We start from the raw sequence: 21,471 nt of genomic DNA on the forward strand, positions 1-21,471 counted from the left end.
TCTGGGTACCGGATGGCACCCAATCAGGGTTCTTTCTCTTTTCCTTGTCAGAAAGAAAGTATTGGATTATGGCTAGGAATCCAGGTAGATTTTCTGGGATTAAATACTTGCTTTGTCACTTACTAGCTGTGTTATATTGGGCAAGTTATTACGTCTCTCTGTTGGTTAAGTTTCATTCCATATAAAATGAAGCGACAATAATAATGATGACGTTTCTTCATAGATTTATAGAGATTAAATAAATTAATGTGTCTGAAGTGCATATAATTATCCCAATAAAAGAAGCATTATAAATGTCAACTATAATGACCTTGATTTCCACTCACTTTTACCAATGACCTTCACCTTCATGGATAACTGATGTCCACCATGCTTCTCATTGTTAACATGACCAAGTTTTACCGATTCTGTCATTTCAATTCATGAATAGTTTCCCTTGCTATCCTGGCCATCTCTTTTCTCAATCATTCCAGCCTTCACCCACAAGAACAGGTTTGCCAATTAACATGACCTTTTTTCCCTCCCAGAGCTCTTTTCTGTCATGTGATTACCATCACCTTTTTGCCCTACAGCTACTTAACAGGTTTCAACCAAATGGGATTCTGTTAATGACCTCCTAGCTACTTGTCCTTTTTTAGAATTATTATTGCCACTTTTTTTCCCCCTTACTGGATTATTCCCTGGAGAAATAGAGATTTGTGTTTATCCTTGTGAGGTCAGCCCCATTGGAGAGGAAAGAGGATTCAGGAGGAAAGATTGAAGAAGGAACCCAATGGCATGGCAGGCAGCTGAGATAAAGGAGACTGATCTCATTACAATCCTACACAATCTTGTAGTTCCATTAAGCTTGTGAATCATTAGCTTAGACATAAGTTGTTAGGGACGTGGAGTGGAACAAATAGAGGGCACATGTACACAAGCTTTTAATCTATGCTTCAGGGAATTGTTATACAATAGCTGTAACAAGTGGGGTTAAAGAATTACTTATTTCTGGTTCCTTTGATTATTCTCCTTTTGACCTTGTCTAAGTCAGGTGACCAGATTCTCTTCCTCCCTTTGCCTCAGTGAAATAGAGGCCGGGTCTATCATTACTCCGAAGCATCAAGCATGAATTACAACGAGCTAAGCAATAAGCAATCGCTATGGCTTCAAAAATGCATAACATGGAAGAAGAACCCAGTTTCATCTTGTAACCACTCCATTAGGACTTATCTCTATGGAATGAACCAAGATTATAGCCTGAGTATTCAGTGGCAACCTCAAAGGCATTGAAAGTCAGTGATAAGAGATTAAATTTAAGGAGAATAAACTTTATCACAAGATTATTAGTTTTATATACCATGTAACACATTACCACAAATTACATGAACAGCAATATAAAACAGCATTTATTATCTCACATTGCCTGTGGAAGTATGGGCATAGCTTAAGTGGGTACTCTGCTTAGGGTCTTACAGGCTGCCATCAAAGTGTCTGGTCTACTGGGTTCTCATATGAAGGCTCAACTGGGGAGGAATACACTTCCAAACTCTCTCTGGCAAATTCATTTCTTTGTGGTAGTGGGATTCAGGTAAGTTTTTAAAATCTAAATTTAGGCAGAGAAAGAGAAGAGGGAGAGAAAGTTTAGGCTCTATTCCTTTTGTGATCCCATACACATGGTCACATACATACTCCAGGCCACAATTCCCACCCACATTCAAGGGTATGAACATTGGGAGGCAGGGATAATGAGACCCACTTAAAATCTGTTAAATCTGTCCAGCTATCTGCCCCACAAGGATTATAGAAATTATCCCCTTGGATTTTTACAAACAGGAGAAACACAGATATCCATCAATAGGTGAATGGTTGAAAAAATGTGGTCTATAGATATGATGAAACATTATTCAACCTTAAAAAGGAAGGAAATTCTGACACAGGCTACAACTTGGATGAACCATGAAGATATTACATTAAGTGAAATACCGTATTTTCAGGCATGTAAGATGACTTTTGAAATGAAAAAAAGCCTGCTCAGATTGGCCAGAGTCAGAGAGGCGGTCTATTAACAAAAGAACTGGTGTTGCCTAGGAAGTGGGGGGTAGTCTTAAATAGCGAATATAGGCCTAAGCCTATGTTTTAACTATAAAATTAGGGGGGTCGTCTTATACGCCGGAAAATACAGTAAGTCAAACATATGCTTCTACTTATATGAGATACCTAGAGTATCAAATTTATAGAGACAGAGAATAGAATGGTAGTTTCCAGGAACTGGGAGAAGAAAGGCATTAGTTAGGGTCTTCCAAAGAAACAGAACCAATAGGATGAGTATATTGAGAAAGAGATTGATTATAAGAAATTGGCTCATGCAACTGTAGAGGCTGGCAAATCTAAATGTGTAGTGCAGGCCCAGCAGACTAGAGACCTGGGAAAATGATGTATGTAGTTCCAATCCAAAGGCTATCAGAGGAAAAAATTTCTTATTTGGAGTAAGATCAGCCTTTTGTTCTATGTAAGCTTTCAACTGATTGGATGAGGCCCATTATGGAGGGAGAGATGCTTTACTCTAGTGATTAAGATATTATCACCCCCCAAAATTCAAAGAAACACTCAGAAGAACGTTTGACCAAATATCTGGGCACCCCGCGGCCCAGACAAGTTGACAGATAAAATTCACCATCATAGGAGTTATTGTTTAATGAGTATCGAATTTCAGTTAGAGAAGATGAAAAAGTTATGGAGATGAAGTGTGGCAATGGCTGCAAAACAATGCACTTCATGCCCCTGAACTGTACACTAGAAGTGGTTAAAATGGTAAAAGTTTCATGTACGTCTTACCACAAATAAACAAAGGGAGGATCTGCTTGTTTCTATCAGGTTTGAATAGGAAAAAAGCAAAAAAAAGAAGCTATGCTAAGGAGCCAGCTCACCCAGAAGACTGTGACTGATCTAATGTCTAAACCCTCCATGCTGTGGCTCCTCAATGTGAGCTTCTAGGTTGAGGGAAGTCAAGAAAAAATATGAGGGTAACCTTCATGTATGTGTTCTCTATCTCACACTGTACTTTCGGAGTCTTCTATGGAGTGGGTAGTCTCTGCCTTGGTGATCTGAAAAATCTCTTACTGAATTATTTCAGGAGATGTTCATACTGAATCTATCTCTCATCTGTCACCTTTGTTTTTTTTATTAATTGGCATCATTGAAAAACTTGTGAGCCGAGTTTTTGTCTGGCATCTGATAGAAACGAGACATTTAGCAATCCTAAACTGTTTGGACTTCAGTTCCACTTCCTCAAAATAAAATAACTAAGACAGACTTTTGCTAAATTAAAACCCAGCTTATGCTGTGTATGTGTTTATAGCTAAGAACCTCACCTATTGATTGTCTACTTTTTGCAAACTATTGCACAGTTTATATGGTATGCCAGTGTAGTAGGAAAGAATGAATTTATCAATAAAAAGGGATCTCTCCTTACTTTTAAAGGACTTTCATTTTGTTGGTGAGGTGGAATAAAATTAACAGAATTGAATTCAATGCATACACTGTGAGACATATAAAATGAGGGGAGAAAAGAAATTAATGATGGTAATTTTACCTGTAGAGAGGATTTTTTTTTTTTTTTGGAGGAGATTTTTTTAAATAAAAAAAAGAACTGTTTGAAGGATTTATAGGACTCATTACCAGATATTGGATAGCTTATGTGAACTTCCCATGACTATTGACCCAAAAGAAAATGAATGATTATGTTCTCCTGGGACTTGGTGAATTATGGAGAAGAATGTCTGAGAGATTTAGCTCAATCTTAGGCCTCTTCTCAAGAATACAGTTTTCTTAGCATAATATTTTTCTTTTATGGTTAAGAAGTTATAGAGGGACAGGAGGTAGGAGTTCTATCAGTAAACACATATAGACATCCTTATAAGGAGTCAAGTCAATAACATATAAAACAAAAATTTTTGACAAGAATTCATCTGTGTTGAATATTACTATTATTGATATTAATAATTATTAATAACTGGATTATCATTGTACTTGAAGTACAAAGCTTAGCATTTTCACCCAAGGTTTCATTTGAATTTCAATAACATGTCTCAATTTATAGACAAAGACAAAGGTTCAGACTGTTAAGTAATTCCCCAAGATTACAGATCAAAGGATTAGCCAAGGAAATATTTGAAGCTAGCTCCATCTGACTTCAAAGTTTTCTCTGCTCCTATGCTATTCTGTCACTATCTGAATAGTACCCTTAATTAAATTTTAAAATCACTTAGGTTACCAGGTCATTATGGCTGATGGCATGAGCCATACGTGATAAATTCAAGAATTCCTGTCTTATTGCCAATTAAAAGTCAAAATTAAAAAGGAAAATATGAGACTTATAAAAGATACAGTGTTGAGATAATCTGCTACAATGCAAAAGGCAAGCAAACACAGACATTGGAATCACACTGCTGGTCTACATGCACACTTTCCCACAAATTTAATGTCTTACTAATCTGAGTTTCAGTTTCCTTGCCTGAAGAGTGGGTACAAATTCCTCTCCTCTAATGCTCTTGGAAAATACAGTTTTTCCTTTCATAAATTACTTAGTGAAATATCCTGAAACACTCAGAATCACCACTTTCCCCTCCTGCAATAGAAATAACCCAAGAATTTGCGTCAGTAAATATGAAGCAAAGCCTCCTCTTCCTCCTACCAATGATTGAGTCATTCTATTAGATAGCAGCAGCTATTTAAACACTCCAGCAAAACCTCAGACATTTTTACTTTGTAGAAGTCCTTGACTGCTTGACTTTCTCATTCTTGGAATGAATTTGGATATGACTTTTGATTATTTCAAGAGCAAGACTATGAAGGATCAACCTGATCAGGGGACAAATGGAGGGAAATCTAACGGTAAGGAGAGGGTGAATAAATTTCAGGATTTAAAATGTAAATTATGTTCATATAAGATTAAAGAGCTAAAACACTTAACTATAGAATTAAAAACAGTTACTTAAAAGAAAAGCAGCCCTAACCGGTTTGGCTCAGTGGATAGAGCATTGGCCTGCTGACTGAAGGGTCCCAGGGTCAATTCCAGTCAAGTGCATGTACCTTGGTTCTGGGTACATCCCCAGTAGGGGGTCTGCAGAAGGCAGATGATCAATGTTTCTCTCTCACCGATGTTTCTAACTTTCTATCCCTCTCCCTTCCTTGCTATATATATAAAAAAAATCAATAAAAATATTTTTTTAAAAAGAAAGAAAAGCAACTTGAATACAATGGAGATGATAAAGACGAATAATGAACTAACCTGGTTTGCATGATGATGTAGTAGATGATGATGATGATAACTAACTTTTATTGATCATTTACTATGTCCTATGATATTCACTGTAGATGCATTATTTCTCCAAATCTTCACTCCCTGAGATTAAGACTATTATTATTTTATCTTCTTTTTACAGAGGATTAGCTAGGGAATTACTCATCTTTATGCAGCTGGTAAATGGTAAAGTTAGGATTGTATTACAATATTCCATTTATTCAGAACCCAATGCATCAGATGGTTCAAAAAATGTTAATTCACCCAGAGTATTCAGTGATAATTTTAAAAAAATATATTTTACTGATTTTTTTTTTTTTTTTTAATAGAGAGGAATAGAGAGTTAGAGAGTTAGAAATATCTATGAGAGAGAATCATCGATCAGCTGCCTCTTGCACACCCCCTACTGGGGATGTACCCGCAACCAAGGTACATGCCCTTGATCAGAATTGAACCTGGGACCTTTCAGTTTGCAGGCCGACGCTCTATCCACTGAGCCAAACTGGTTTTGGCAGTGATAATTTTTATAATATCACTTAAGGCATTGCAAAAACTGGATACATTTTATAAATTATCCAAGTGAATAAAATAATATTCGGTATGAGTATAAATTATGTTTTATTGTATATCACTGTCTTGAAAAATTATCATTTGTTTGATATACACAGTAGATTAAATTGCTTAAGTAAACATAAATTCACAATCCTAAGCCCACAGACAATCTACGTAAATTGCCTTTTATTTTATATCCATTCTTAGAGAAAGGAACAAAATATAAAAGAGGGAATTCATACAAATGAAGTCATACAAATTTAGATAAGAAATTCCAGGACATGTTTTCATAAACAAAACATAAATTTATCTCAATAGCAAAAATAAGTGTGAACATGGAATAATTTAACATTTACACTGATGAACTTAACCTGATAAGAAAATAGTACTGGCATGTATAGGTAAACCTGCAAGTTAACAGTAGTCATTTGCTCATTCATTTATTCATTCATTCATTATTCATTGTAGTAAATACTGAGTACCTGACTTGTACTACAATTATGAAGTAAATTCTTCTTTTAGACTCTGTGTAGATCAGTTACTTACTTTACAATATCTGATTGCTTTCTGATTATAAAACTAGTACTCTGAGAAGGGGTTGGATGAACAGTCTCTACCTACCAAGGAGACAGGACAAAGGGTGGAAAACAGAAAATGGGGACATGTGCCTTCCCTGCCCTGGAGTGAACTTGTGACTTTTAAAAATTGTCACATACTTGATCACCTATACTGTATACCTTTATAGAACAGATACTGACCAAGGAAAATGTTGGTTGAAAGATTTACACAGATATTTGCCCCTGAGGGTAGGATTAGGCAATTATTTGCATAAGACACAATTATTTTCTACTTCTTCTCTGCTAACTTGCCACATACACTCTAGGAGCTTAAGAAATGAACCATATTCCTTCCTGTCAAAATTGCTGTCTTGTTTGCGTTATCTATAGAGCCTAACAGAAATGATTTTTATTATTTATCTTTATTGTTGAAAGTATTACAGATGTACCCTTTATGTTTTCTTCTCATTGACCCCATCCACCCTGCACCTGCCCTTCTGAGGCCTTCACCACACTATTGTCTGTGTCCACAGGCTATGCATATATGCATATAAATTCCCTGGTTAATCTCTCCCTACCCACTACTCCATCCCTACCTTCCCTCTGGAGTTCATCAGTCTGTTCCATGCTTCTATGTCTCAGTCCACCAATTCATGAACACGGTTTATTCTTCCACTTGTTTATATCTTCCTCTACCTATTTTTTTCAAATTTCTGTATTTTTCTGAATATAAGCCTTTTACCTCCTTGGTTATGTTTATTTCTTTGGTTAAATTTTTTGTTGCAATGGTAAAAGGGATTTTTTTAAATTATTATTATTATTTTTTAGTTTCTCTTTCTGAGAGTATATAAAAATGCCATAAATTTCTAGATGTTAATTGTGTATACTGCTACATTGTTGAATTCGTTTATTTAATCTCATAGTTTTTTTGGTGGAGCCTTTAGGGTTTTCTGTGTACAACATCATGTCATCTGCAAATAATGATAGTTTTATTTCCTCCTTTCTAATTTGAATGCCTTTTATTTTTTCTTCTTATCTGATCACGGTGGCTAGAACTTCCAGAACTATATTAAATAAGAGTATTAAAAGCAGATATGCCTATCTTATTCCTGTTCTTAGGGAAAATGGCTTTATTTTTTTTTCCCCATTGAATCTGATGCTGGCTGTAGGTTTGTCATATTAGGCCTTTATTATGTTGAGGTATGATCCCTCTATTTCCACTTTGTTGAGAGTTTTTATTAAAAAAGAATGTTGGATTTTATTAAGTGCTTTTTCTGTATCAATTGATTTTTGTCTTCCAATTTGTTTATACAATGTATCTATAACCATGTGATTTTTGTCTCCCAATTTGTTTATGTGATGTATCACATGTATTGATTTGAGAATATTGTATCAGACTTGCATCTTTTAAAAAAAAATCCCACTTGGTCACGGAGTATGATATTTTTTAATGTATTTCTGGATCCAATTAGCTAATATTTTGTTGAGGATTTTAATATCTATATTCATCAGGGATATTGGCCTAGAATTGTCTTTCTTTTTAGTGTCTTTATCTGGGTTTAAAATTAGGCTAATGCTGGTCTCATAAAAAGAGGTTGGAAGTGTTACTTCCTCTTGGATTTTTTGGAATAGTTTAAGGAGTATAGATGATAGTTCTTTGAATGTTTGGTAAAACTCCCTTATGAAACACCCATCTGATCCAGGGCTTTTGTTTGCTTCAAATTCATCAATATTTTTATTATTGCTTCAAATTCATCAATAGTTATCAGCCTATTTAGGTTTTCTCATTCATTTTTTCTGTTTCAGTTTTAGAAGATTATATTTTTCTAGAAATATGTTCATTTTGTCCAGGTTGTCCACCTTATTGGAATATAATTGTTCAAGCATTTAAAAATATTTTTATTGATTTCAAAGAGAAAGGGAGATAGAAACATCAATGATGAGAGGGAATCATTGATTGGCTGCATCCTGCACATCCCACGCTGGGAATCAAGCCAACAACCTGAAATCGATCCATGACCTCCTGGTTGATGCTCAACCAGTGAGCCATGCTGTTTGGGCATGTTCATAGTATTTTTTGCATGATCATTTGTATTTTTGTAATGTCAGTTGTTACTTCACCTCTTCATTTCTGTTTTTTATTTATTTATTTGGGTCCTTTCTCTTTATTTCTTGATGTGTCTGACTATAATTAATCTTGTTTATCTTTTCAAAAACCAGCTTTTGGTGTCACTGATCTTTTGTATTGTTTTTATTTTAGTCTCCACATCATTCTGATCTTTATTTTCTTCCTTATACTTACTCTGGGATTTTCTTGTTGTTCTTTTTCTAATTATTTAAGTTGTTATCAGAAGATTTTCTTGTTTTTTGAGGTAGACCTGTAATGCTATGAACTTCCCTGTCATGACTGCTTTCACTGTGTCCCATAGATTTTGGGTTGTTTTGTGTTCAATTTCATTTATTTCCCAGAAGTTTTTTATTTTATTTTATTTCTTCCTTGATCTTTTTGGTAACACATTTATTGTTTAATAACATGCTATTTAGCCTCCATGTGTTTGAATGGGGGAGAGAGGGGAGAGGGAGAGAAAGAAAAAAAAAGGGGAAATGCTATTCATCTCAACAGAATTTAGTGCCTTCTGGGATCTCCCTTTGGATCCTGTTCTTCTGATGATTGACTGACTGCTCTGTCTGCCAATTCTGCGCTTCCTGGAAGATACTTAGGTACTTGCACTGTCAGAAACTGTCCTCCGTTGGCTTTCACCAACCTGCTTGAAGTTCCAAGTGACACACAGTTTACAGTTTATGTCTGTCTCCATGGGACTTGGTTGCATGCAGAAGGGGTCAAGCTGTCCCATAAAGTAGGTTTGTTAGTAGCATGGGGTGCAGGTCTGAGCCAGTAAGCTTCCTCAGGTTCTCCAGACTCTGCCTCTGCCTGCCTTTGCTTGACAGCCTTTATTCTTAATCACTGACAAATCTGTTTCTGGAAGGGCTTTAGGCAGAATCAGGAATCTAGACCTCTGGGTCTCCCATGAGGGGGAGGTGCTGTTCATATTCAGGGCAAGCGGTAAATGTGTGTCACTGTCCCAGAGCTATTCCCCGGGGAGTGGCTCAGAATACTACTCTTTGGCTGGGCAGAGAGCCTTGTATGCAATCCAGTGAGATCAGCTGGAAATCTGGAAATCTGGAGTTTCCATCAGCTCTCCCACGCGGGGAAGGCACCAGTCAGGTTCTGGGGATAATGGGGCAGATGGCCCCACCCCCAGCCCAGTCACAGACACTCCTTGTGACTGTTCAGACCCGCAGGCTAGGGCCTCTGCTGCGTTCTCCTTTGCAAACGTCAAGCTGCAGGGTGTGGCAGTCAGGGCTCCTGGGGGTGGGGCAGGCTATATCACCTAGGGAAGAGTTTTTCCTTCGCCAGAGCTTCAGGTATTGGAAGCAGCTATCTTCTCTCCGGGGGGGAAAAAATGGCCCGTTCGGGTTGGGAGCCTGTAACGGAAGGCAGCACTCCCGACTGTTGCTTCTCCATGTCTCCCCCCACTGCTTCCCACTCCACCCTCTCCTTAGTCATCTCGAGTCCACGCCGCAGTCCCTGCACCAAAGCCTTGGGTGAGTAGCTACAAATGAAAACTGGAGTTTGGGGGGAGTATGGAGGAGACAGAAACCGAGGTTTTTCTCTTGGACTGGCTCTGTTCTATGGGCTCTGGTCTCTGCTGCAGCCCATAGCTCTGCCGCCTTTCACAGCTGGATGCTACATGGGCTGCTGGTCTTGAGTGTGGTGCTTCGAGCTGTGGAGCCCAGACTGGGTTCTGGGCCTCTGTCATCTGAGGGAAAAGACCCTCCAGTAGTGATCCTCATTCTTGGCCTGCTGCAGGGCAGCTGGGTCAGCCCCTCTCAGGACTTGGCCCTTCCTACTGGTCTCCAGGTGTTTTCTGTCTCCTCAGCTGGACCTCAGTTGGTAATTCCAGGTGTATGTTCCTCACTTTAGCTTTATTTCCATTCTGGCCCTTGGAGGAGGTACAAGAAAGGTCTGCCTATCCATGATTCTCTTCTCTCATTGATGTTTCTCTCTCTCTCCCTCTCCCTTCCTCTATCTGAAATCAATTAAAAAAAAAAAAAAAAAAAAAAGGTCTGCCTATTTACTGCAATTTTCTCTCCTCACATCATCCAAAATTGATTTTGACACATGAGAGAGCTTGTGAATATATTTGATCATTGATTGATTGATGTATATCATTACATGTTTATACTGGATAAAGACCTAAGTTGGGATCTTAATGTCTGTGTGATCTTAGCAAGTCACTAAATTTTTCAGTTTCCTCATTTGCATATACAAGGTAACATTGGTGCCTTATTTATCTCACATAATGGGAAATCCAAATACATTATATAAGATGTTTCCTGCTGAACCAAAATATCTGTGCTTTTTTAGTGGTAGAATGCATAATTAGTCGTACACAACTATGTGAGTTACATAATTTTGCTTCTATATTAATAGTGAGTATTTTTCTTAAAACAATAGGGCCACAGCTGATGTAAGTACTATAGAACATGGCATTAATTTGAGTCAAATGAATATTGAGGTTTCATTTCTAGTTTTCTTTGCCCAGTAATCTCAGTTTCAAGATGTACTTTTAAGGAAGAGTTGAATAGCACAAAATTATGCTGTAATTCTTTGAGATAATACCAGTTTATTGACTAAAGGTTATTTGCTTAACATCAGATATTCGTATATATGTTATGTTACTATAAGACACACTGTGTGTGTGTGTGTGTGTGTGTGTGTGTGTGTGTGCATATGCGTGCACACACTGATTTGGTCTACATTGAAAACAAGTTGATCAGACCAAGCTGGACCGAGAATTTCATTGTCATGGGGAGTAGACAAAGTATAAGCTTTAGAATCAGATACTGAGAGTTAAATATCTGGTATTGAATCCTAGATCTTCAATTGTGTCAGTTGTGTGGCAGTGACTAAATTATTTAAGCTCTTTAATTGTCCAGAGTTTTCATCTGTAAATATGGATAATGCATCATTTGCAGAGTCTTTGGGGAGGACTAAAAGTAAGTAATGCAAAGTACCAGGTATACCAGTAGACAAGATCCAAAGAATGGTTTGATTACTTGTTTCTATCTTTTTTGTTTTGTTTTTCTGATTCTATTCTCTGTCATTCTAGGTCTTCGTTGTCTTTATTCTCACTGGTGGTGCCCTGTGGCTGTGACGCTGGGGATCCTTTGTGTGGGTTTACTGGTGTCCATCATATTGCTGTCAGTGCAATGTAAGTGCCGACACAAGGAAGCAATGGAGGGAAAAGATGAGAGTTTATAAACATGGTTTGTAAATTGGTTTCAGAATACCTATAAACAACCTTAACTTAGATATATTTTAAGCAAACTCTATTTTAGAGTGAGTGGGAAGATGAATGGGTATATTGTGCTAGTCTCTCAAATTGTGACATAGAATGAAGATTATGAATTGTAGGTTTTTGTTTTGATTAATTTTCATAACTTCACGGACAGAGCCTTCATAAATCCTAATACAATGAGAATGAAAATAATTTGAAGCTAATTATCCACAAGATCATCTGAGAGAACCAAAATAAAAGAAACCTCATTTAGCTCATGTTGAGTTTTAATAGAGATGATTAAATGCCAATTTAAAGTTAAGAACTGGAAACAAAATTTTAATAAGTACAACATTTTAATAAAATACTTCAGGAAAGAGGTTATTTTGAGGGGAAAGAAATGAAAGAAGAATGAAATTGGCCATGAAAGAAAGAAAATCATGTCGAGTACCCACCTCATCCACCTGTGTATTGAGATTGTAGATCAGAGTTATTTTGGCTCTCTAGCCCAGGTATTAAGGCTTTTTCAAGTGCTATTTGTTTTTCAATTGTTGTTTATGGTCACAACCATTTATTTTTCAATTGATGTAACACTAAGGGCTTACCTGATGATGGGAGAAGTGTCTTTGACCAGTGGTGGTGATTGGAAGTCTTTCTCAGAGGCTCTGATTACTTTCCAATAAGCTCAAACTTGGCTTGCAAGGCAAGGAGACTGCTTTGTACTGAAGCATCAAGCTTCTAGAACTGAGATATTTGGCCCTTAACATATTTTTGCCTGCTTGATTTCACAACTGTTATTGCATCTCCACCCTTCCTAAAATATGCTGTGGCAAAAAAAAAATAAAAAAAAAATGTTTGAGACTCTTGTGACACAGCCACTTAAAATAGTCCTGCAGGAAGGTTTCTTAAAAAAGGGGGGCATCATAGTTTTTGAATAAAATCTGGAAGTCTGAAAATGTAGAAAGAGACGACAGAGGAATGAAGACACAAATATAGTACATGATTAATGACTTTCCTGCTAATAGTCATTAATTCTGGTTGGTGAGTATTTGTAGATTATCTACATTTTATTAGTGCCATTGGTACTTATCTTGGGATTGCTTTTAACTTGTAACTGTGCATAACTTGTGTGTAATTTGTTTGTAACTTGTGTGTAACTCTCAGTAACACATAAAACCTTGATAATTTTTTTAATCACAAGTGTCTGTGACAGTTCCTGATATATATAAAAAAATTCTAGGAATATCAAAGAACTTTCAAATCCATAACATTTTAGTAAATTTTGGTCATTCTCCAGCAATTTATCTGTTATCAAAATATTATTATTTGATTTAGTTCTTTTATTTATTAAATATCCAGTGGAGGGACTTTTATTGAAGTCTTTCTTAATCCAGCTATCATTTAGTATCCCAGGTGACTGATCTTCTAAAGCAACAGCAAGCAAACCTTACTCAGCAGGAAAATATACTGGAGGGACAGAGTTCAGCCCAGAAACAGGAGGAAAAGGCTTCCCTTGAATTACAGAGGAAACTCAAGGGAACGATTGCAAACCTTACCCAGGAGTTGGATGAGACATCCAAAAAACAAATGGAACTTCTTCACCAGAACCTGAATCTCCAAGAAGATCTGAAAAAAGCAGCAAACTTTTCAGGTACGAGGTTGGAAGCTCCTCTAATTAATCTTAACTCTCTTTTGGAAAAGCCTCTAGGCACAAAATTGGCATATTGATATATGTATCATCTCTCTCTATATAAAAGCCTAAGTGATTGGCCAACCATTTGACCATCTGCTTGGTAACTAGAATGGGCACTGACCAACAGGGCAGATGATCAACATAGGAGTGGAAATGACAGGCATGGAAACATGGAACAGACTGATGAATCTTAGAGGGATGGGGGAAGAGGGAGGAAGAGATTAACCAAAGATCTTCTATCCATACTAGAGGCCTGGTACCTGGCCTGCACCTTCTCACAATCCAGGACCCCTCAGGAGAGCCAGTTTTGGCCCGATCCCCACAGGCCAGGCCGAGGTGCATGGGGCCTCTAGCTATTTATATAATGTTATAACTTCATTTCATAAGTTCTACACCAGAAGTTCTCTAATTCTGTCATCCCCACCCTATCCTCCCTCAAATTCTTGAGATATCTGATTCCATTAAGTACACTTTTGGTGAATTTAAGTTTGTTTTCCTCATAAGAGTCTTCTCCTATTTTAAAATTCTAGTTTTGAGATTTTTCTGGATGAATTCTTCTTCCCTTATCCCTTGCCACAGATTCTTATCTGCTTTCGTTCCAATGTATCTCAGTCATTTTTTTTTCTTTTCCTAAACAATGTCCTTTGTCCCTAGAACTCCTACCTCTGCATTAGCTTTGTTCTATGGAAAAATTTCTTAAAGTATATTACATCATTCTAAATGGAATCAATGAAGATAGACTGGCTTGGAAGTGTTGGGTTGATACTTCAAATTAGACAAAAATATAATGAGCCCAGGAAGTTAGTTTATATGAGAAGAATTGAATTGATCTAAGCTATAAAATGGACTCAGGTAGAGGTAGTAGCATCTATAAGAAAGAGACAACAATGTGAACTCAGGTTGTTATTGAAATTACCTGATTTATTTTGCCTTCTTATAATATGTCATTAAGTCATATGCTTTTAGTCATAAGAGAGTTAGAGTGTGTGAAATGAAGTATGTTGCTTCCTTGGAGGCATTGAATGAGTCCCACTCTAAGTATTAACCTGTTCACCAGGGAATTCCCTTTTTAATTACGCAACATATAACGGGCGAATACTCTTTCACTAGAATGTGTCAGTACGTCACGCCCGGAGGATGTAATTTCATATTATTATTATTTTTTTATTTATACTTAAAATAAATGAAAAGACTATGAAATATATATTTTTTCGTTTATTTATATATAAAGCAGAAAGGAAAATACAAAATTACAAACAAATAGAAAAGAATACCAACAAAAAAATGGAAACATCGAATTAAAAAATTATAAATTTTACAAACAATTATAAAGATTACAAAAATATATATTTTTTATTTCAATACACAATAAAAATATTAAACTATCTATGAACCAAGAAGTCACAGTTTCTTTCCCAGTCAGGGAACATGCCTGGGTTGTGTAAAGGGGGTTGCAGGAGGCAACCGCTCAATGATTCTTTACTGAACAATAAACAAAAGCACACAAATAAAATAGAAATATTGAGTTTAAAAAATTAAAATATAGATGTAAAAATTCAAAACTCAACTTCTGTGTGATATATATTAAAACAATTGTTGATACATAGTGCTACCTTACAATCCAGACACCAGTATGTAGATTCTTTCCTAACACCTTTTTTGTAGCAAACTCGGCATTTCCTGGATTTAGTTTTTCCTATATCGCTTTTCATTTGTTCTGGAAAATGCCTTTCAACTAAGCGTGATGGTTTAGATGTAGAGCTGCTTGTTGATGTCTTTGGATGGGTTTTCACTATGTTGTTATCTACCAATTTCTCTACACACTCTATCAAAAAGTGTAATCGATCCAAATGACCTTTATCTTTTTTTGTACATAATATATGCATTGAAGCAGCGCATATCAATTAATCGTAGAAAAAATTTTTTTATAAAATTTTTTTACCCTATTTCAGGCAGCCGTGTAGGCCACCATAACTCCATCTCCCTAATCTACGCCGCCCATATTCTTGTTATAATCCAGGACAACATTTGGTTTTTCTTGCCTTCTTCCTTTCTTTTCAATCATTGTCTTTTCATCATTATGAATAGAACTAAGCATCAATATGTCTTTTATTATCCTTCCATTTTAAAACCATAAGTTTGTCTTTGAATCTTACTATATGTTCATTTTTCTGTAATTTTTTTGTTTTTATTTCACTGGGGATTCCGACTCTGTTTATCCTCATTGTTCCAACAATGTCTGTATTGTTTTGACACAAGAGTTCAGCCAAATGAATTGACCTATAGAAATTATCTAAGTAAATCCTATACCCTTTATTCAGTAAGTCATGTGTTAACTCCAAAACAATTCTTGTTGAACACGTCCACCACTCTCACTAGCGAAATTATACTGATTCCCTTCGTGTCTTAAATTCATGTCGAGACATGTATGGATGACTAATACCTTTGTTGTTCGGAAATATACGTCCCGCCCGTTTCAGGGCGCAACATATATTTCAAGGACATATTCATATGTCCTAGCCGTACCCGAAATTGTTTACGTTTGACGTATTTATACGTCCTGCTTGGTTAACAGGTTAATTAACTATCACTAGTAAAAAGAGATATCTCCAGTTCTTTTTTTTTTTTTTTTAATAAATTTTATTGATTTTCCACAGAGAGGAAGGGAGAAGAGAGGGATAGAGAGCTAGAAACGTCGATGAGAGAGAAACATCAACCAGCTGCCTCCTGCACACCCCCTACTGGGGATGTGCCCGCAACCAATGTACATGCCCTTGACCGGAATCAAACCTGGGACCCTTCAGTCCACAGACCAACGCTCTATCCACTGAGCCAAACCTGTTTTGGTGATATCTCCAGTTCTTGCTTATAAAGTTCATTTAATCTTAACCATGTGATTTCTTTTGGATATTAAGTAATAAGAGTCCACAGATAACCACAGATTTCTTTATGGTATAGATGAAAACTTTAAATACAGATAAGTTAAATAATAATAACTTGTTTTGTATAAAATTTTGCAGTTTATTAATCCATTTAACATTTATAAGGCTATTTAATTTTTAAAAATATATTTTTATTGATTTCAGAGAGGAAGGGAGAGGGAGAGAGAGATAGAAACATCAATGATGAGAGAGAATCATTGAGCAGTTGCTTCCTGCAACCCTCTTTACACAACCCAGGCATGTTCCCTGACTGGGAAAGAAACTGTGACTTATTGGTTCATAGATTGATGCTCAACCACTGAGCCAGGCTATAAGGTTATTTAAACTTCCAAAATCACCAGAAATTTTTAGACAAAATTAGCTTTCGTCAAACATATTTAATCTTTTTAATAAAGGACTTATCAAGGATATAAAGAATATCCCATGTCAAAGAAGGCTTAAAGGAAGAAGGCTAGTATATTAAGGAAATGAATGTTTACATAAACAGACATAGCTACATTCCAGCCAAAGATTTATTTCACAGTGGATCTGTAAAAACAGTTTGTTTTCATCAGTTGCATGAGATTAAATTTCATCAGGGTCATGAAGAGCCATCTTCCAGAGATGCCAGTCATGGATAACTTAATTTTCTATCCCTCTCTCCCTCTTATTTCCTCTCTCTGAAATCAATTTAAAAAACCTTATTTAAAAAATATATCCAGCCCTAACTGGTTTGGCTCAGTGGATAAAGTGTCGATCTGCAGACTCAAGGGTCTCAGGTTTGATTCCGGTCAAGGGCATGTACCTTGGTTGCGGATACATCCCCAGTAGGGAGTGCACAGGAGGCAGCTGATCAATCAATATTTTTCTCTCATCAATGTTTCTAACTCTCTATTCCTCTCTCCTCATCTCTGTAAAAAAAAAAATCAATAAAATATATTAAAAAATACAAAATATATCCATAAACATATAGACATTGGCAAATATTGCCTAAGTCCTCAGTTGAGGTTTTCATCCTCTGAGGATTTTGCAACAGAAACATCTGTGTTTCCTGAAATATTACTAAAATTAAGTTGCTCACTTTATGTCAATATAGTGTTCTCCCTGCCTAGAACATTTTTATTTTTATTTAAAGTGTAACTTTTTTATTTTTAAAATATATTTTTATTGATTTCATTAAGGGAGAGAGAGAGAGAAATAGAAACATCAATGATGAGAATCATTGATTTGCTGCCTCCTGCATGCCCTCTATTGGGTATTGAGCTCACAAACCAGCATTTGTCCTTGACCTGAATGGAACCCAGGACCCTTCAGTCCACAGCTGACACTCCATCCACTGAACCAATGTAGCTAAAGGTGAAATAGTTTTTGAACACTAGTCAGTATAAAAATTATTAATGGGTTATTTCATATGATTTTTCATACTAAATTTTCAAAATCATGCCTGTGTTTTACACTAATAGCACATCTTAATGCAGGCTAGCCACAATTCAAGTACTCAAGAGCCACCTATGGGCTACTTACATATTCAGCAAGTGTCTTAAATAAGGAGGCATGGTATTTAAGCCTAAACCCACTATTCAAAGACATGAAGTTTTAAAACACATAAGCATACCTTATAATAGCAGAATAACTATTAAGTATTCATTTCCCTAATGTTCACTTCCATTATTCCAAACTTATCTTTAAAAAAGTAGAGCAGATTCTAAAATTACATCACAACCCAAGCTTTGCTTTTTAGCCACCTTACTTCTAATTTAGTCTACTAAAATCAGAATGCTTTTTTTTTACTTCAAGAAAAGGGGGGTATTTGCAGAGTCTGGGTATAATCTATGAAGAATTCTGAGGGGAGACTTGATTTAAGAATTATAGAAAAAAATGTTTTTAATGAATTATAGAATTTTTTTCTCAGGCATAACTCTACTGATTATATATTCTACACTTCCTAGGTCCTTGTCCCCAAGACTGGCTTTGGCATGAAAAAAACTGTTACCAATTTTCCTCTAGTTCATTTAATTGGGAAACAAGCCGGGGGAACTGCTTGTCTCTGGATGCCCAGATGCTGATAATTAATAGCACATATGATCTGGTGAGTTTTCATGGATGTGTGCTAAGGTGGTGTATTGGTTCAGAGGGAAATAAATCAGGTTTAGGCCCCGGGTGGAGGAGCCCTTGTTTGAGAATGAGAATACCTATGTACTAGCCTAGCCATGAATTCCATACATGACCTTTGATGGACAGGTTATGGAGCATCTATAGGTTTCAGTAAACCTTTTTATAATACCATGGAGACAATGTCAAAGATATCCTTTGGTTCTTTTGTTCTGTGAATCTGTGAAACAACCCCACCGAACTCCAACACCAACTCAGAAATGTTGCTCCCCACAGGAATTCATCAAACAACTCACTGCTCATTCCAATGCCCCATTCTGGACGGGATTAACTAAGAGGAAACCAAGCTCCTCATGGCTCTGGGAGGATGGCTCTCCTTTGATGCCCAACGTGTAAGTTTTCCCTTCTTTGCTGAACCCACTAGAGAAGTTACCGCAGCATTCCACACACTGTGCTCTTCTTGCCAGAGAGAAGCTTGGGGATTTCTGAGAGTCTCCTCTCACAGGGGGCCCTACCCTTCTCTGGAGTTTTCCTTCCCACTTTCATTAGAGATTTGAAAGTCTGAGACAATACTACATTCCTACCACTAGGTGGCAGTAATCTACTTTTCTTTTGTGTCTCCACCTACAGGTTTAGATTGAGGGGAGCTCTTTCCCAGAATAATCCTTTGGACACCTGTGTGTATATACAAGGTGGAAACGTTTTTGCTGAGGGCTGCATTTTAACTGCATACAGTATATGTCAGAGGAAGGCGACTTTGTTGAGAGCTCAGTGAATTTGAAGGCTCCAGAAGAGAGAGAAGAGGCCATCTTTGAATTCTCTTCTGGAATTTAAGCTGTTCTTCCTCACTTGGTTGCAAACTGTGAGACGCCCAAGAACAGGTGTGAGCTGACTGTAGAGCTCTTTACAGAAAGTGGACTCCAGCTGCCTGGTACCTTTATAACAAAAGTTCTGACCACATTTTTTTCACTTAGCTTGTCTGAAGCCTCCCAACCAGCCTTTGGTCCCTCTTTTTTTTTTTTTTTTTTTTTTTTTTTTTTAAGTTTTGTTCCTCTGCAAACCTTGGGAACGCTCTCTACCTCAGTGCCATCATCCCTTCGCCCTCCTAAAACTGCATAGAAGATAGAACAGAGAAGAGTTGCCCAACTGCAGATAGAGGGCAATAAAGAGGAAGCATGCATGGGAAACAGCGCATGAAGAAACAGAAAAGGGGAAAGGTCATACTGGAATTCAGCAACACATGCTCTCAATGTTAAAAGCAACCATTTGTTGGTCTTTGAAATTGTGGTCTCTCTCCAGACTCTCTTGCTTATACACACACACACACACACATCTTCATGTTAGAAAGTAATTAGAAATTGGGTGGTCTTTTCTGTGACCTCGTCTACAATTAAGTATCAGTTCCTGAATTAGTTATTTCTTCATCTTTTCTCTACCAAAGGATAGCTTAATACATTTAATATGTATTTGTTAGATTCACTAGTAGGATGGCCCAGAGGGAAAAATAGTTGTGCTGTTTTTTTTTTTCTCACTAAAGTACATACCTTTTATTGATAAACTCTTCTTAATTCTGTTATACTGTGCTATAATGCAGAAACATACAGAACCAAAAACGAATGACAATCAATTATAAAACAAACTGAACCAGGTATGGAAATATCACTGAACAGAAACAAATAGAATTAGAAATATTTCTTCTATTTTCCGTGTTTTTACCACTTTCTCCCACTGTTTAGCCTTTTCATCCTCTGACACATAATCTAGCACCAATCTTATTTTTTAAAAAATCTCTATCATTACTAGGAACACAAGAGACATTTTCTTATTAACAGACTTACAATAAACTGAACATATATAAAGTGCACAATTGCCAGAGTCTTTCTCAGCATCTACTAGGCTTCAGGAATCTAGAAAGGGGACTGTGCATAAGTGAATGAAGAGGATAGAGAAGAAATATGAATTTAAAAGGCACGGGGGACAGAAACTTAGTTCTAGTGACTAAGCTCCCTGAATGTCTGGATCCCTAGCTTTTTATTAACACATGATGCCTTAAAGCAAAGCAGATATACATATCAAAGGTAAAGTTTGGTAAACAGTAAAAGATTATCAGGTTGGGGGAATTGCCCTCAGCTGTCTGGCAGCAGGCAATAAATAATATATATAAGTCTTCAGTCCTGCTGAAGCCCCAAGTTCCATCAATCTTTTGATGAACTTCTTACATTTATGACCTGCTGGAATTAGCCTCCAGCACACAATAAGTTTTTTATTTATATGCTACTTTTATTTCTGCAAGGATATACTGAAACATTAGATGATATTAGCTAATGATAAAATGTAGAAATGAGGCATCAGCTTCTCTAACCATAGCTACAAGAATGTGAATATGTATTATCATATGTTCACTTTGATATCATCTCATTCTATTGTGTAATATAACAATTAGATAGAAACGATAAGCAGGTGATCCGGCATCTCAGGTAAGCACTACATGGAAATCTGCCTTTGAGGATGGTGACCTCCCACTCCCCCAGAAATCAAGCTAACCTCTTGAGGAACAGCCCTACGAATCACAAGAGACATTGGTGAACCTCTTTAACAAATCAACAAAAGAGCAGCAACTACTGCCGAAACTGGTTTGGCTCAGTGGATAGAGCGTCAGCATGCGGACTGAAAGGTCCCGGGTTCGATTCCGGTCAAGGGCATGTACCTTGGTTGCGGACACATCTCGAGTAGGGGGTGTGCAAGAGGCAGCTGATCGATGATTCTCTCTCATCAATGTTTCTAACTCTCTATCCCTCTCTCTTCCTCTCTGTAAAAAATCAATAAAATATATTAAAAAAAAAAAAAAAGCGCAACTACTATGTTACAGGGGATTCAACTTGCCACTGTTTGGAAATTTCACATCCATATCAATGACAGTCCTGATGCCTGCTCAGCTACCTCTAGAGATTTATGGCTACTTCTATAGGATGATGTCAAACTGCAGGAACGTTTGTGGGGGCTAAAATAT

The 21,471-nt window shown here is 36.8% G+C and overlaps 1 protein-coding gene across 2 annotated transcripts; it reads left to right on the forward strand.

Moving 5' to 3' along the window:
- The first annotated feature begins 4,673 nt into the window (after positions 1 to 4,673).
- OLR1 (oxidized low density lipoprotein receptor 1) lies at positions 4,674 to 21,295 on the forward strand. Of its 2 annotated transcripts, none has more exons than XM_084876153.1 (6): positions 4,674 to 4,875; positions 11,568 to 11,669; positions 13,141 to 13,386; positions 18,299 to 18,438; positions 18,738 to 18,853; positions 19,092 to 21,295. In XM_084876153.1, exons 1-6 carry the CDS (start codon positions 4,788 to 4,790, stop codon positions 19,234 to 19,236), a joined length of 837 nt encoding a protein of 278 aa, XP_084732279.1. In that variant the 5' UTR covers positions 4,674 to 4,787; the 3' UTR covers positions 19,237 to 21,295. The 2 variants fall into 2 exon arrangements, with proteins under 2 accessions (XP_084732279.1, XP_084732278.1); XM_084876152.1 differs by lacking the exon at positions 4,674 to 4,875 and adding an exon at positions 9,660 to 9,999.
- Positions 21,296 to 21,471: the final 176 nt, after the last annotated feature.

This window comes from Pipistrellus hanaki (genome assembly GCF_964339955.1).
Source record: "Pipistrellus hanaki genome assembly, chromosome: 3".
Taxonomy (NCBI): domain Eukaryota; kingdom Metazoa; phylum Chordata; class Mammalia; order Chiroptera; family Vespertilionidae; genus Pipistrellus; species Pipistrellus hanaki.